We start from the raw sequence: 17,025 nt of genomic DNA, 5'->3' as shown, positions 1-17,025 counted from the left end.
CCTATTAAGTCAAATATATATATATATATATATATATATATATATATATAGGCTTATTATTTGGACTCTAATATATACAAACTCAAAATGTTTGTCACTGGAGGGAATAAACTTCAACCTCTCGAAACACATTAGCACAAAGCCAGAAATCAGCAGTAATGACTTCAAATGAACAGATAAGAAAAGAGGCTAGATGAAATGAAAAATAAACGGAAAAAAAGACGACAGCATCGGATGTTAATGATGCTGAGTGTGTCAGACAGGCGAGCCGGGTCTCTTAGCAACAGATGATCCTGTGCGCCGACACATAGGAGGAAATTAGCCTCTCCTAATAAACTGTTGCGGTCCCGCTGCATCGCTCCTGCAGGAGGGCTTTAATGCGGCCACATCCAGCTGTGACGTGCTACTGTCATGTCTTTCTGTTTTAATCGGATGTGTGCAGATGTGAAAACGAGCTGCAAGTGATGTCTTTAGCATGTCGAGAGTATTAGGGATGAGATTCGCTGTGTGTGCGTGTGTTCGTTCAGACCTGGCTCCAGGTCAAGCTGGCAGAGGTACTGGGATGTGCTGAGTGTGACCACAACCACACGGTGGCGCTCTACGTCCTGTCGCGTGGGCATCTGGAAGGTGAAGTACGCTCCGGAGATCAGGCAGTACTGCTGCACCAACGGGTGGACCGTCTTCACCCAGCGGTTCCTGAAGTAAACCCTGAACAAACACAAAGTCCAACATTAAAGAGGCCATTTTATGTTTTTTTTTTTGCAAAGTCTTGATTCTGTTTCTGGCCCCTTCTAGAATAGGTTTACTACTTATACTAACTCACTCAACCAGGTCCCGCCCCTTTATTTTGCGTATGCCTTGGGCGGGAATTATTTAAATGAGGAATATTGTTACGTTCCCGGAAGAAAACGCAAGACTACAATGGAGGCGTTTCAGGGAGTTCAGAAACAGTGACACTGATATAGAGAATATCTCCCTGGAGGGACTTTGCAGACCTTTTTCATGCTCAAACCACAACGTTACACACTAAAGACAGTTGAACATTCAAAAAGGCAGAATAGGTCCTTTTTAAAGGGAAAGTTCACCCAAAAATTAACATATGGTCCATTGAGAGATTTCGGTCCATACATAGGAAGTCCATTCTACCAAAACTTTCTTTAAAAAGTTCAGAAAGAAGACATTGTGAAAGAAATCCTCATGAGTCTTCATGAGTCTTCTGAAGACAGTCGCTTTATATTCACATATAAACAATAATCAACGCACACACTTACAAATATGGTGAACGGAAGCTCAAAAATACTTGAAGTGACGCTGGCAACAACCCAAAACACCATAGCAACTGCATAGCAATGCCCTGACAACCACCCACACCACTAAAGCAGCAAGTTTGTACAGAAAGCACAATTTATATGTTCTTTATAAAATTTAAACATCTAGCCCTGCTTACTTTAGCAAAAAAATGTTGTTTTAGAGGCGAAGTTATTACATTTTGATGAAAAATAAAGAAACCAAATGCACGGATAAACTGTGCACAAGACCAGGGTGAATCATCAACACATTCATATCATTTGGTCCATGCAGGCCAAAATGTAAGATCCCAAATCAGAGACAACGGAGTAACAGACTCGTGTGGGTGGTGTGCCAAAGGAACCTTGAACTATGAGAAAAACAGCGGATTTTAAAATATCTGGATGACTAACGTCCTCAAAATTGCATAACAAATTTCCTTCTATGACTTGCAGTTTTTAAATCTTTCAAATGAAACCTAGATGCCAAGTATTGCATCCATTTGCCATTTACAAATTCGTTTTTTAGCCAGTAGTCACATTGGGTAAAAAAAAAACAAAAAACAGTTCTTCAGTACCAAGTCATGAATAAATAATATACCAATAACAATGCATTTTCCTCATTGTTATTTTAGTATTATTTATATACACAGAGTATTTATTATTCTTTTTTCAATTATTTCTTTAATTTTAATTTTAGTTTAAGATTTATTTCTATGTTATGTGCTTTTTTCATTTAAAAAAAATGACACTTTAATTTTTTTTGATCTAATATCTATATTTTATTTTAGCTTTGTTTCAATGAATGAAAAGTGTTTTTAATACCTTTTAGTTAAAGGACCTATTATGCCTATTTTCACAAGATGCAACACAAGTCTCTGATGTCCCCAGAATGTGTCTTGAGTTCAAAATACCCCACGGATCATTGATTTTAGCTTGTCTAATTGGCCCCTCTTCGGATGAGTAAAACACAGTTTTTGTGTGTCCCTTTAAATGCAAATGAGCTGCTGCTTTTCCAGAAGAGGGCAGAGCCTTTACAGCTCGTGCTTCTGCTCCTCATCAACAACAAAACTGGAGAATGTCACCCAGCCAAAATGTCAGAAATTGTCGGTAGCTGTGTTTATCCTTACATGTTCATCGGACACTGATGGAGAGACTCAGGAAGAAGTTTCTGAATGGATATATTTATGTAGTTGTGGAGTTAAGTTGATTCAACTCATTGACTAGCATGTACCATCATGTAAATCTAAAATCTTTCGACTTTTGTGCAAATCCAGCATTGAACTGACCCTCTTTTGTGAAGCAGTCCGGCGTAAAATTATTAGTGTAAATATTTGACACTGACGCCTTTCTCCGGCACATTTCCGCCGGGAGTTTATGGAGACACTCTTATGTTTATTGGTACATAATTGGTTTTTGGCGCATACATTGTATATCTCCAGCTGTTACAGCGAGGAAACAGAAATGGCGGATTGCCATTTCTTTATACAAGAAATAAACTATTACGTAAGAGTATAGGGGGAAATCTGGAACCATTTTTTCCGGAGAGACTGTTTATGATTTATGTGGATTATAAAAAAAAATAGGAGTGGGATGGATTTTTACAATTATAGGCCTGTTGTTTACACACACTGTGGACACACATCTGTGTTCAAACCCCTTATAAAAGGGACAAAACTGGCTTTGCTACTGTACGTTCCACAGTCAAACTAATTGTGCCCGAAATAGTGGTGTGTGGCTCTTTTGAAAATTACAAGACACTCTTCAGAAAGACACATTTCAACTATAAATGTTGAACTTTAAATGTAAACTATATTTATAATGAAAACCACTCCAGATGTGGTTAGTGTTACCTGAGAGGTCGTGCATGTGGATTGCCATCCTCCACGTATGGATGAAGGTAATCTTTAATGTACAGATCTGCGGCGCTGTTTGAATGTGTGCAGATCAGAACCCTGGAAGAAAGAGAAAACAACCATCATTAGCCCTCTTTGAGACACAGCTGCTTTTATCCGCTGAATGTCTTAAGCTCAATTCCCTCGGCTCTTCCAGACGATTTTCTCATGATTAGCAAGGAATGCTTCAGGATCGATACAAGTTAAGGTCTATTGACAACATCTGTGCAGTGCTTGTTTCACCACAGGAAATTTCGATTCGTCACTCAAAACACACACAAATGTTTTCCACTTACCATAAAAGTCTATGGGGCAAGACATTCTGGAGGGAAGTCGAAAATGTCCACAGACAAGTTCAGTAAGCAAATCTATCACACTAGTCTCAAAGTTTAGTTTTTAAAATAATTTTAATGTACTTTAATTTTAATATTACTTTAATTTTAATATTTGTAATGTACACTGAAAAAAAATACACTTCATTTTTCTTTGGCAAGTTTTTGCACGAATATTTTTTGACAAGTTAATTTCACATAAGGAATTAAGTAAACTCTACTTAAATAAGTTAAGTGAAAGTAACGAAGTAAAGAAAATAAGTAATTTTAACTTGGCTAGTGAAAGGTTGAGTAATATCTATTTAGTTGAAGTTTCCTTTGCAATACATTTCACCCAAACAATATAACATCGAATTAAACCACACACTTTCAAAATATATGCGTTACTTACAAACATCTAATTAATACAATACATTTCAAATGTTACGATTTACGTGAACGCAGAGACCTCAATACTTGGTAGACAATACACAATGACGGTAACATCTGATGGATTGTTTTTGTGTTTGAATTAGGGGTCGACCGATTATCGGCCTGGCCGATATTGAGCATTTTTATGGTTATCGGTATCGGCCATTTTCAAAACCGATTTGCCGATAAAATAATTTAATTTTGAAATGCGCTTTATTTGGCTCTGACGCAGCCACCTCTGTCGGAACTCACCACTCTGTAGACTAGACCAATGCAATGTCCCGCAAATTTGATTTGTTGGGAGTCACGAGTCCGGCCAATCAATGCGTAAAGCTGAAGGCACTGAAAGTTTAGCACTCACACCGACAGCACTCGCTGACTGGAACTGCTGCACTGATCACGCATCAGTTGTCTTGTCTCTCAAAGTTAAGGCAGCAGCAGACTTTGCTGAAGTAGCAATAAATTACTACACTGAAGTTGCAAAACACCTCAATATAATAGGGTCCTGTCCTGAGATGTCCGCGATGCAGAAAACACGGACCGAATCACGGAATCCAGTCATAAAAACGGAATTTACTGTATAAAGCGGAATGTCACGGAATTTGTCAACATCTTGATGAATTCATAAAAAGCAGGTCAGTACAAATCAAATCGAATTTCAAACCACAAAAAGACTTTAAATATGAATCCTGCGTGTCTCTGAATGGTGCAGATGCGTGATTTCATTTACCACACACACACACACACACACACACACACACACACACTGGAGCACGCGTGACGCTTGCGCTGTTTTCAGCCTCAGCCGCATCATTATATGAGGACATGATTGCATAAACATCATCTCCAGAGCCACTTAGTCACTTCATGAGCTTTTTAAAGCTTCAACTGAGAAAAGTTATCGTCATATCATAAATGCACAGAAACTCAAAGATCTCCATGGCAACCCGTCAAAATAAAAGTTCGTTTTTTTCATAGGGCCCTAAACATGTGATTTTTCTTTAACTGTAAATAAATTGAATAAAATTTGATGATTTAAATTAATTAGAAATACTTTTTGATTACTAAAATTTAATTTAACCATTAAAATAGAGTCTTTAAGTTTTACAGAATGCTGCTGGGTGCTATTGTTATTATTAACAGTTCTCAGATTTAAAGATATGTTTAAAATAATTTAAAGAAAGTATTTGTCAAAACTCTTTGTTATTCTTAATTTTGACATTAACTTACATTTTTACACCAACATAGGCTATATATTGGTTTTAAAATATCAGTTATCGGTCTACTTGATCTGTAATAATCGGTATCGGCCCTGAAAATCACATATCGGTCGACCCCTAGTTTGAATGAGTCATTTTGAGTAGAAAACGAACTCCAAATGTCACAAAATGGCAAGTTACTAATCCTAACAACAAAAGCAATGATAAAACAGTGTAAATACAGCTAGAAAACAGTGAAAAATCAACATCATTAATTACTCAAGGCCCAGTGCATGATGGGAACACCAATATCAGAAAAGTTGAGTAATTATACTTAATTTTATAACGTTGATATTTACGATTTCATTTCTACACGCTTAAATTGAGTACTAATATAGAATTTACTTCTTTTTTTAATTCTTGCCTGAACTAACTTTTTCATGTAAATTACATTGTTTTTTTTTTCTGTAGTAATTACTTCATCACAAAATAATTTTTATTAGTGTACATCATGGTGTAATGCCTATCGTTTTTTTGCTCTGTATTTACTGTGGGATGAGAGTAAATGATTTCCTGAGGTAAAAAAGGCTGCTCACCGTGTGTCAGGCTGCTTGAGTATGTGTTTGACAGCCTGGGCCAGCGTGAAGGTCTTGCCCGTGCCGTAGGGTCCGATGATGAGCACCGGCGGGAGGTTGATGGAGAGGGGGGTGGTGATGGCCAGTATAGCCTCCTTCTGCTTGGCATTCAGACGGGGATCCAGCTGCTCATCCCACTGCCTGTGGCACCGGAGGAAGAACTTACACGGGCTACAAACGCACGAATGCGCCCTGCCAACGCAGCTGCCACTCACAGAGATAGAGACGTCTGTGAGTGAGCTAGAGCTGCTGGACAAGCAGATATTATTCATGTCCTGTGTCATTTTAGGAACAGAAGACTTTTTATCTCACAACTCTCTAGCAAATTCTGACAAATGCAAGATTTAAATTCAGAACTTCAAAATGTTAACTTTGGAAAGAAATCAACTCAGAATTGCAAGAAATCAACTCAGAATTCCAAAATGTTAACACGCTATTGCAAAGAAATAAACTCAATTTTAAAATGTTAACTCGCTATTGCAAAAAACAAAGTCAGAATTTAAAAATGTTAACATGCTATTGGGAGAAATAAACTTAAAATTTCACAATGTTAACATGCTATTGGAAGAAATAATCCCAGAATTCCAAAATCTTAACTCGCCATTGTGAGAAATAAACTCAGAATTTCAAGAAATAAACTCTGAAATGCGAGAAATAACCTCAGAATTCTGGAAAAAATATGAATTGTGAGAAATAAACTCAGAATTCCAAAATGTCATCTTGGTATTGCAAGAAATTAACTCAGAATTATGAGATATAGACTCAGAATTGCAAGAAATAAACTCAGAATTATGAGATATAGACTCAGAATTGCAAGAAATAAACTCAGAATTATGAGATATAGACTCAGAATTGCCAGAAATAAACTCAGAATAATGAGATATAGACTCAGAATTGCAAGAAATAAACTCAGAATTATGAGATATAAACTCAGAATTGCAAGAAATTAACTCAGAATTCTGAGAAAAAAAGTTGATTGCGAGTTATAATATCAGAATAAACGGAGCGATTTCAATAGGGTTCTCACACCATCGGTGGTCGGACCCTAATTATGGGAAAATAAATTAACTCAGAATTATGGGAAATAAACTCAGACTTACGAGATAATCAAAATTGCGAGATGTAAACTAAGAATGGCAAGATGTGAACTCGCTATTGAAGGAAATAAACTCAGAATTGCGGAAAATTAACTCAGAATTATGGGTGGAAAGTCATAATTGCGAGATGTAAACATGCTATTGTGAGAAATAAATCAGAATTGTGAGATATAAACTGAGAAAAAAGTTAGAATCGCAAGAAGTAATCTCAGAATTGCGGGATATAAAAAACCTTTTTTTTACTTTTTTATTCTGTGGCAGAAACAATCTTCAATTATTTGTTGGATGAGGAACTACTGAAAGGAGACCTCAAGGTGTGTGTGTGTGTGTGTGTGTGTGTGTGTGTGTGTGTGTGTGTGTGTGTGTGTGTGTGTGTGTGTAAAGTCACTCATTTGGGTCTTTGCGAGTGCTCGTACCTGTTGGGACTCCAGGGTATTGTGGGAGTGAGGCTGAGATCTGGAAACAGGATACTGTTATCTCTGATGCGATCCAGAGCGTAGTGCATCTCACACAGAGGAAGTCTGTTCAACTGAAACTGCAGCTCCACCTTGCATCCAAACACACACAAACACACCTGCTGTTCAAACAGACTCTGCCGACACTTTCTCTATTTATTTGCACACTTTTCTAGCAGCGCCTGCCATGTGCTACAGACAACACCAACAGAAATGAACGATCTCTTTAAGATAAAAGGTCATTTACAGGACTTTATGGCCCATTTACATGTAGAGCAATTAAGATTAATCCATTGTCAACCCACTTGGCGTGTTTCAAAATCCATGTAATGTTCTAGGACAATTTTACAATCATTTAAGGAACAGTGTCAAAGGATCATACAAGGCAACAAAAGCCCAGCCCACACAGGGATTCCACCAGACAAAAGGATTCAACACTAAATACAGTGAGAGAGTGTGTTTTGCTGGAGGGCACCGTGATAAATAGGATCTGTTAGACGGAGTAAAAACGGTAAATTAGGCCAAATCCTGCTCTTTTTTAGAACAGCCTGCTTAGTGACTGACAGCGTCTCTGGGGGTTCTGACATCGCAGTTCAATTTACAGCGCTAAACGGCATAAACACTGCTTAAACTAATTCCCTTACATATCTCTCTTACATATAACATTTCCTGATAGTTCCTGTGATTTTGTCGATAACGATAATTAGATATTTTGCTGACTGTGTTTATTGCTGAATTGATGCCTTATGTTTTTGATATTCTTCATATTATGTGGTCAGTTCGTAGCATTTTTACCTTTGAAAAGCTATTTTTTAGCCTAATTAATTGTATGCATCATCTTTTTGTGCCAAATACTTACATTTAATCAATAAATTCCTTAAGTTTATTAGAGTTGATAAAAGTTGCTAGGGAGTTCTGGTTGGTTGCTAGGGTGTTGCTAATTGGTTTCTAAGGTGTTCTGGCTGGTTGCTAGGCTATGGTAATTCCCATCGTTTTATAAGGGTTGATAGAGGTTACTAGACAATAAACTTAAAATATATTGTTTGTATATGAACATTTGTAAATGAGTAGTTATATATTTCTCCGTCGTTTTTAATTTGATTATGTTGTTGATATGCTTCATGGAATTGTAGTTCTTTCCCCTCACAGAAGCTGTTAAGTACACAGTCATGTGCCTTTTTCTTTTGGTACAATTTTGCATCAAACCAAAGTTTTATATGTTATGATTCACCTTGTAGCTGATTGGTTTGGTTCATGGCTTATAACTCTTTAACCGAGACTACTTTGAAATCCCTATGGGAGAAATTAATGGAAAATATTCCTTCGGCATCAACGGCGCTGAAAAAGTGTGTGGGCACTAATGCACTCGACTGGTTTTTATGGTGTACTGGCTATTTTAAAGGACTCGATAGAAGTTGCTATGGTGTTCTGGTTGGTTACCAGGCTATTTTTGGCAAGCCAACACAATTAGCTTACGTGGGTCTAATGGACTGATGTTGTAATATACCTGTAGCTCCTGATCCGCCACCAGCCCCAGCTCATCACAGCAGTTCTTACAGACCCGCAGGAAGATGTAGTCTTTCGTCTTTTCCTCGATCAGGGCTTCATACACGCGCTCCTTGGCTCCAGATGTCTGGTTCTGACCCATCCGCTCCTTGTAGAGGGGCAGCAGTAGCACAGAGTTGACCTTTGTCATGACTAGCCGTCCAGCCAGCGTATCTTCAGACAGCGTCTCGGTCAGCTTGAAGCGAGCAAACAGCTGTCCGTTCTGAGCGTACTTAGCGCCGCCAGAAATGCCAGTCAACATAAAGCTTGTCACCAGCTGCAGGTTCACCTTGATGTTGAACCTGTGAAGAAAAGAAAAAACCCAACATGGTAACTTGGGATAACTGTTCACCAGCTACTGTGAATCACCAATAGAGAACAACTACTGAACATTGTTTACATGTCAGGAAGAATAATTAATCAATAATTAATCACAATATTTAAAAGGGTGGTATAATGCCCCTTTTTACAATACGTAAAATAAGTCTCTGTTGTCCCCAGAGTGTGTATGTGGAGTTTTAGCTCAAAATACCCCACAGATAATTTTTTACAGCGTGTAAAAACGCATCGTTTCGTGTGTGTCCCTTTAAATGCAAATTAGCTGCTGCTCCCGGCACAGAGGGCGGAGCTTCAAGAGCTTGTGTGTGTGTGTGTGTGTGTGTGTGTGTGTGTGTGAGAATCACAAATGTACTCTTATACACCAACTCTTTCTCTTCTCAACATGGGCTGTGTGTTCCGGGGGCGGGGTTTATGTAAATGTTATGGATTGTGATGTCACTAACCCGGGAGGAATGTCGTGTAGTCCCTACCAGCCGTTTGTTGTAGATTTCTTTAAAAGCAAATATCTTCCTTTGCTTTTAACTTTGAGCGTTGTAACTTTGCAGATGTTGTTTATGCTCAAACAGAAACATTACACACTAGCTAAAGTCAGAAAAGTGAAATCATAATCAACCACCCCTTTAGCTAAATCTGATGTAAAACCCCTAGACACTCTCCATCTTCCGTTAAACTCCCACAAACAACTCTTACTTGCTTTTTCAAATAAGACCACCAATGACCTCTAGTGGTAACAAACTGGAATTATTATGAAGACCATTGAATAACATTTCAGAATTCTGCCTTAATAAAGAAACAATATGCAATTTGATGCATAATGACCCAAGTTTTATGCAATTTTCCAGGAATCAGGGAGCAACGCTTTTATCACCCCTTCAGAAAACAAAGCATTACCAAATGACCCGCCTGCAAATACATGCACTTCTTAACTAGAAGATCTGAAGGTTTGAGAGGTTTATTGCATGAAATCTTTCAAATAAAACTACTTTGAATGTGTTGGTATCATGTAAACAAGTTGTCCTTTAGAAGAACTGTATATACCAATAATTTTCTTCCGAGTTTCATTAAATAACTTTTACTTCTGGATGTTTTTGTTAATTAATGTGCATTGTCCCTTTAAAAAAAAATGTAAATAAATAAAAACTCTGAAGTGACGTGAGCCGCGCATGTTGTTGTGACCTTTATTTTGACAGCGCTGAGAACGCATGTTTCTCTTGGTCTCCTCAAAGTTGCGTAGGATTTTCTCCTCAGTGTAAAGGTTAAGAGGCCCATCTATCAGTTTTCCATGTTCATAGAGTGAGTTTCTGGAGTAAATATATAGGCAATAATCTGTGTGTTTACACAGCTTTTTGTTAAATGGTGGTGTTTCTCGTGCGTTCTGCCAATCAGTGTACACTAACGTCACGGATAGTTCCTATAGTGCTGGTTTAGACCCTACTATGAAGGGACCCTACACTTAGGGCTGGGACGGTTACCGCATTACCGCGGTCACGTGACTCGAACCGCGGGTCTGAGCTTGTCACCGTAATCACCGCAAAAAAAACAACAAAACAAAAAACATTACTCTGCACATGTGCACGTTGTGTCTAATGAAATGGATTCATTGATTCTAATGACATTGTGTCTTGCATGGATTTAAGGTTTTCTAAACAAAACTTATCAAATCCGATCTTTCGCGAGTTGGGGAGTGCAATGTTCCATGACACAATAACATTCCATTTGTATTAGAGATGCGTGGATGGGCTATTATTATTTCATCCGCATCACAAAACTCATCTGTCCGCACCAACGTTTTTTTACTAATTTTCAAAACCGCATCCGCGGCGCTGACTGTTTTATTAAGGTCTATGAGCGATGCGAGGCACTGCTCCCGCGAGGCTAGAAAGCTCTTGGCTGTTCTAGAAAGCAGATTGATCCAATCAATGCAGCAAAGATATTTAAAGGCTAAAGTCCCTAGTATAGCCTATTGGTATAGTATAGCTATTAAAAACAAATAAATAAATAGCCTATAACGCACATCGGCAAACCTGACCTTACCTGACTAGGCTACTGTAGCCTAAAATTTTATCATTTCGTTTTAAATTTTGTTTAAAAGTAGACATTAAGCTTTCTATTTATTTCTCTGTGAGGCAAGTTCATTTATGAGAGGAGCTCCAGTTCACGCGCAAGAGATCGTGCCCGCGCCTCAACGTCCTCCTGATTATTTGTCTGCTATATTTGCTTCTTATTTATTAATTCCAGGCAATTCGTTAATGAAACAGTGATTAAAATTAAGAGTACTGGGGGTGTTTAAAGCCTATTTTATTTCTTTGTATTTAAAGTGGTTTACCGCTATACCGCGGGAATATCTTGCTTTTCAACCGTGGTTAGAAAAAATCCATACCGCCCCAGCCCTACCTACACTAAATTAGTTCCTCCAAAAGGAGTTCCTAGTTCCTGCGTTGCGAACACGCCAAAATCCGGGCATTTCCGCCTATGCGAAAGCCCTTATTTTGGCATTATTAACTTCATGTTTACCCACTCAGAGTACAGAGGTTAGGGGAACGTTCTGGGAATGTTAGAATAACGTTCTACAAACCAAAAAACTAGCGTTCTCTTTCCGTTAAGAAAACTTTCCTTGCTAAACAAAAAAATAACCTTAAAAAAATACTAATCTGAGTTTCGTTAAATAACTGGTACTTTTTGTATCCATGTCAAACCACAAGGGGATGCATGCTGGTCTATTATTGTGTCATTTTATCAACTTCATATTTACCCACCCCAACATTTCACATTATAAAAAGCGAACTATGACTGGTTGATGTTGACTTCCAGACTTGATGGCCTACTCACTTGCTGACTTCTTTGTACTGAGCGATCTCCTCGATATAGAGCAGGTCGTGCAGACGGGGCTGGTAGTTGTCTCTGGTGAGGGTTTTGTCCAGCACGGACTGGGTGAAGAGCTGGTCGGCAGAGAGGGGGATCTGGTAGCGGGTCAGTAGACTGCGCTCTAGATCCATGTTTTCATTGGGGACAAACTCCATGATGGTTTTACACGACGAGTCCCAGCGCTTCGCCGTCATCAGGAGCTGCTGTCGAGCCTGCATCAGGTGCTCCAGATCTGTGGGGTTATGGGTAGTAGTAGATTATGATAAATAGCCGATCTAGGGTCCAAATTGAGAATGTATTGGTATGTATGAGGTTAGGATCTTTAGGAAGATGTACATTTCAAAGAGAGGACTCAAAATACTGTAAAATGTAAAAAGTCTGTCATTATTTACACATCTTCCTGTCTAATTATCTCAGTAAAGGGCATTTAAAAGGTGATCGCTAAAAGATATACAAACAGGATAAATGTATACTGCATTATTCACATTTTAATAAATATTTGTTTTGTAAAACCTCAAATATTTTTTCCGCAATAAATGCTAATTTAGCCATACCAAATTTATAAATAAATACACTGCCGTTCAAAAAGTTTGGGACCGGTAAGATTTTATAGTCTCTTCTGCTCACTAAGGCTGTATTTATTTGATTAACTAAAAACATTCATTATTATTATCAATGTTGATAACTTTTTTTTCAGGATTCTTTGATGAATAGAAAGTTCAAAAGAACAGTATTTATTTGAAATATAATCTTTTGTAACATTATAAATGGCAATACTGTAACTTTTGATCAATTTAATGCATCCTTGATGAATAAAATATTGATTTCTTTTATTTCTTTCCCCGCACCCAAAAAAAAAAATGTTTTTAAAGATGCTGAAAATTCAGCTTTGATGACAGTAATAAATTACCTTTTAAAATACATTCAAATGGAACATTTATTTTAAATCGTAACGATATTTCCCAATATAACGGTTTATTTTTTCGTATTTTTAATCCAATAAATGCAGCCTTGGTGAGCAGAAGAGACTCTTTCAAAAACATTAAAAATCTTACCGATCCCAAACTTTTGAAAGGCAGTATATATATTCTACAAAAACTATAGGAATATTTTGGTTGGTTAGCTATTAAGTTAGCAAAAGATAGTTTTGTTGCAGGGTTCATTCCTTTGCTGCAAAAACAGATTTCAGCATGAAGAACGTTCTGGTGCTTTTTTGGGGTTATTTTTGAAGCTTTAAAATAACTAACTTTCACTTTACGTAAAAACAAACAGCATCTAAAATTAAAAATTAAACTAAAATCTCTCAAATTTCCTTTTGTGTTCCCCCGTAAAGTCATGCATGCTTGGAAGCACATGAGATTAGAGTAAAACCATTTCCAATTGACCCTTCGCAAAGACCCGCCCCCCTTAATTACTGTCGCTATGTCCGACAAGCTACGCCGCTCTCGCGCACACACCATGTTCTCACGCAGTGAAAAATACATCGCGGATCAGAGAGGAGACTGACAATACAGTACGCTGACAGACAGGACAGACCAGGTTACTTTTGATATGAAACATATTAAACAAAGTCTCACCTTTCAAATTTGGTCATTTTTAAAAAGAAATTTAAACAATAAATACCGTTTTGTGGCTCTTTAATGTGTCGTGACAGATCGCAGTAGAGCCTCAGTTAAAGCTGCTCGTGAACCGATCGTCTCTTCCTTCTAGTTCATTTATAGCATCAAATAAACATGAATGAACATAAGAAGGAATGTTGTTTTAACCGCGGAAAGGCGTCAGTATATTCAGTTTTTCAAGTTCAAATCCTCCCATGTTAATCTACTAACTCTCCTGACTGCTTTGTCCGACAAAATGGCGGATGGCGAAGTATGATTGGTCAGATTACCTGTCAATCAAGCTCCCTGCGAAGGGTCAATTGTTTAACAAGTCATGTTGAAGCTGTCCTACCTTCGATGGAGGCGGCGTCCACCATCACTCGCTGCATGAGCACGGGCTCAGAGCCAAAATCAAAAACCACAGTCTGTCTGAAGGTCCCGAAGATCTCTGTACTGAAGGAGACCACCACAGTGTAAAGGCAGTGGTCCATGCCGTTCTGCACCAGGCCGGTTGCGCTCCACTCCTGGCAGCCGCCCTCACACACCTCCTGCGGGACCTGGGTCGACGCGTCCCCGGCCGAGACCGCCGTGACCGAGAAATGTGGCCGGTTGGCGTCGTAAAGCAGAGCGATACGGTGTAGCGTGCGGACCGGCTGTTTGGGACAAAACAAATTCCAGTTTGCGTCAGCCAAGAGATTCAAATCCTTTTTCAAGAACACTAGCTCATTTTAAGGCTTTAAATGCATGAAACTGCATCTGTTTTATCTAGAATCTCCCTATGGAAGATCCCTATACCACTCTACAGATAAAGCGTTGTGGATTTTTTTGGTTCGCGTACCAACCCGAAGTGATAAGATAAAATAAAATTCTGCATCAAAATTTGTAGACAAGACGAGTAGTTTGTTTAGGCATGGTTTGTAAGGAATTACAAACCTGCGCACATATATTCAAACGCACATAACTATAGAATCAATTCTTAATGCGCATGTGAACGCCATCAGCGTCTATCACAGGTTCACGTTTAAAGTCTGTTTAGAGAGAACGGTGTCGTCTTAGCGGCCCCTAATTTAATAACAAATGATCATTTAGACGGAAGTGAATCAATCAAAACTAACTTTAGCTGGAAAAAAAAATTTTTCAAGAGCCACTATAAAACCAAACCAATCTCTGTTACCTTAAATTATATGTTTATCTCTGTAAAGCTGCTTAGAAACAATCTACATTGTTAAAAGCGCTATATAAATGAGGATGACTTGACTTGACTGTTTTAATTACATATGCAGGAAATAGGAATTTCCACAACCAAGGAAAAAAAAGTTGGCAGATGGAATAATAACAGTCTCAAAAACATGGATTGAAATCGCTGGTGTTTCTGACGTCACAAACTACCTTGGAACCAATCAGATCAACGAGTGGATCTCTGAGCTGGTGTGAGTGGAGGCGGGGCTAATTTGCATATTCATAAAACCGCATATATAATGGAGCAAGGGTGTAGTTACATTCAAGCTATTTTAAGGCATGAAGACATTTTTTCAAGGAAACAGTTGATCAAAGATGAGTTTTAAGGGATACAATTATTGACTACAGGGGAACTTTAAATGACAGCCTTTTAAAAGTTTAATTATCACATGAATCCATATCGCAATTCCTGTTTTTTCGTCCCCAAATTTAAGACCTTTTGAAATGATGATTAAGACTATTATTATACCACTTAAGATATTTAAGATTTGTATGACCTTAAATTTGATAAAACTCAATTCCTGTATCATTGCTGAAACTTTTATAACATCAACAAGCATTATTCTTTAGTAAATAGTGACTTCTACTTTGAACATTATCAAATATGAATACTAATTTGACTCTTCACACTCTGTGGCTTGTAAAAAAAAAAATAAAAAAATCCCCAGCGCTAAATTGTCCAAACCTTGCAGAAGAGCGTGAATGTCCAGGAGTGAGATGATTTCTTGCTGTTGACGGTAATCAAGAGATCGGAGTTGTGCTCCAGCGTAACTCCCTCCACACAGTCATTCATCTGCACATCAACACAAACCATCAAATCAATAGACAAGCAGGAACATCTGGGATGGCTCACATATAACCGCTTCTGACTGTATAGGGCAACTGTATGTAAAAATATAAAATACGCTCCGGCAACTTCCGAGCAGTGATACACAGAAATATTTTTCTTTACAAAAAACACAAAAACCGAAATTAAAGTTATTAACCAAGAGCCAAAACCAAAAATAAATTTGATTTAATAATCAATTAATTAAATCACATCAACTTTTGAATGAGCTTTTATTGATTATCTAAATATAAACACTTAAACGGCGGCTGTAAAGGCTCATTTTCCGCGTTCTGCTCCGTCGTCTTTAAAAGTGTAATCCTTTGGCCGTGAGCGCGGAAAGACGCGTTCGCACTATCTAGTGGATTTTGTTTTCAAGCGCTCGAGTCACTCTCACATGCCGTGTTGTACGCGCACCTTCTGCGTGGTCACATTTATTGGGCTCCAGATGATGAAAAACAATCACAGAAAGCGGGCGGCCGAAGTTCACTCTGGGCTTCATAAAAACTTAATGACAGATTTATTCTAACATTCAGTAAAATGGTAATTATATAATACAGCGCAACAGCTCTAGAATTATTTTTCTACCTAACTAATGAATTTAGGGACATTAAATGGTTTGTCTGAGGTAATTATATCATTTTATTGTTACATTTCAGTAAGTTGCGGTTTCTTTCAACACCCTCTGATGTTCATTCATGCTTATTTGGTGCTAAAAATAGTAGTTCAAGAGAAAGATGATCGGTTCTCTTTTTCATTTTTTAATCTCTTTTAAAACTCTGTCATGTTTAATTAATCACAGCAACTTTTTTATGATATTTGATTATGATAACTTGTAAACGGTGGATGTAATAAAACTTTTCATGACAGACTTATTCAAACATTCGTTAAATAATGTAGACAACAGGCTAAGTCAAAAGGAACATGTACTATAATACAGTGCATATATGCATTTGTAGTTATTTTCTAGCTGACTATTGAGTTTATGGACGTAACGAAAGCAATATAACATAACATCGTTGATAAGCTGTTTCTTGGACTTCTTTCTACGGTTGAAACACTGATTGAGTGAGATATAATACGTTTCAGTCATACTTGTGATTACTGGATGTTAGTTACACTATGAAAAATGTTTTGTTCAGGAATCAACTGAAAACATAGACTAAAAGATCTTGATTCATCTATTAAAAACGACAAATCAACATCGTCAATAGTGTCCACACTGCTAACCTGTTTATGTTGTAGCTAATCTACATTGTCTGCATGAAATACACTGATGGTCAAAGTTTCAGTCAATGATTTC

At 37.8% G+C, this 17,025-nt stretch overlaps 1 protein-coding gene across 4 annotated transcripts in view; it reads right to left on the bottom strand.

The window, feature by feature from the left end:
- helz (helicase with zinc finger) overlaps nucleotides 1-17,025 on the bottom strand; it is a 69,159-nt gene that overhangs the window by 41,156 nt on the left and 10,978 nt on the right. For 2 of the 4 annotated variants that reach the window (XM_077211652.1, XM_077211653.1), the window contains exons 9-16: nucleotides 15,582-15,689; nucleotides 14,010-14,310; nucleotides 12,024-12,291; nucleotides 8,818-9,157; nucleotides 7,272-7,402; nucleotides 5,720-6,007; nucleotides 3,140-3,241; nucleotides 530-708 (exon numbers count right to left, since the gene is read on the bottom strand). In XM_077211652.1, coding sequence (XP_077067767.1) covers nucleotides 530-708; nucleotides 3,140-3,241; nucleotides 5,720-6,007; nucleotides 7,272-7,402; nucleotides 8,818-9,157; nucleotides 12,024-12,291; nucleotides 14,010-14,310; nucleotides 15,582-15,689 — 1,717 coding nt within the window. The remainder of the gene's footprint in view (nucleotides 1-529; nucleotides 709-3,139; nucleotides 3,242-5,719; nucleotides 6,008-7,271; nucleotides 7,403-8,817; nucleotides 9,158-12,023; nucleotides 12,292-14,009; nucleotides 14,311-15,581; nucleotides 15,690-17,025) is intronic. The other 2 variants (XM_077211654.1, XM_077211655.1) reach the window with 2 other exon arrangements.

This window comes from Siphateles boraxobius, unplaced genomic scaffold (assembly GCF_051911475.1).
Source record: "Siphateles boraxobius isolate OS27281-9 unplaced genomic scaffold, OSU_SipBor_1 66, whole genome shotgun sequence".
Lineage (NCBI taxonomy): Eukaryota > Metazoa > Chordata > Actinopteri > Cypriniformes > Leuciscidae > Siphateles > Siphateles boraxobius.
The sequence above is the reverse complement of the archived record's forward strand: the minus strand, read 5'-3'. Positions and strand labels throughout refer to the sequence as shown.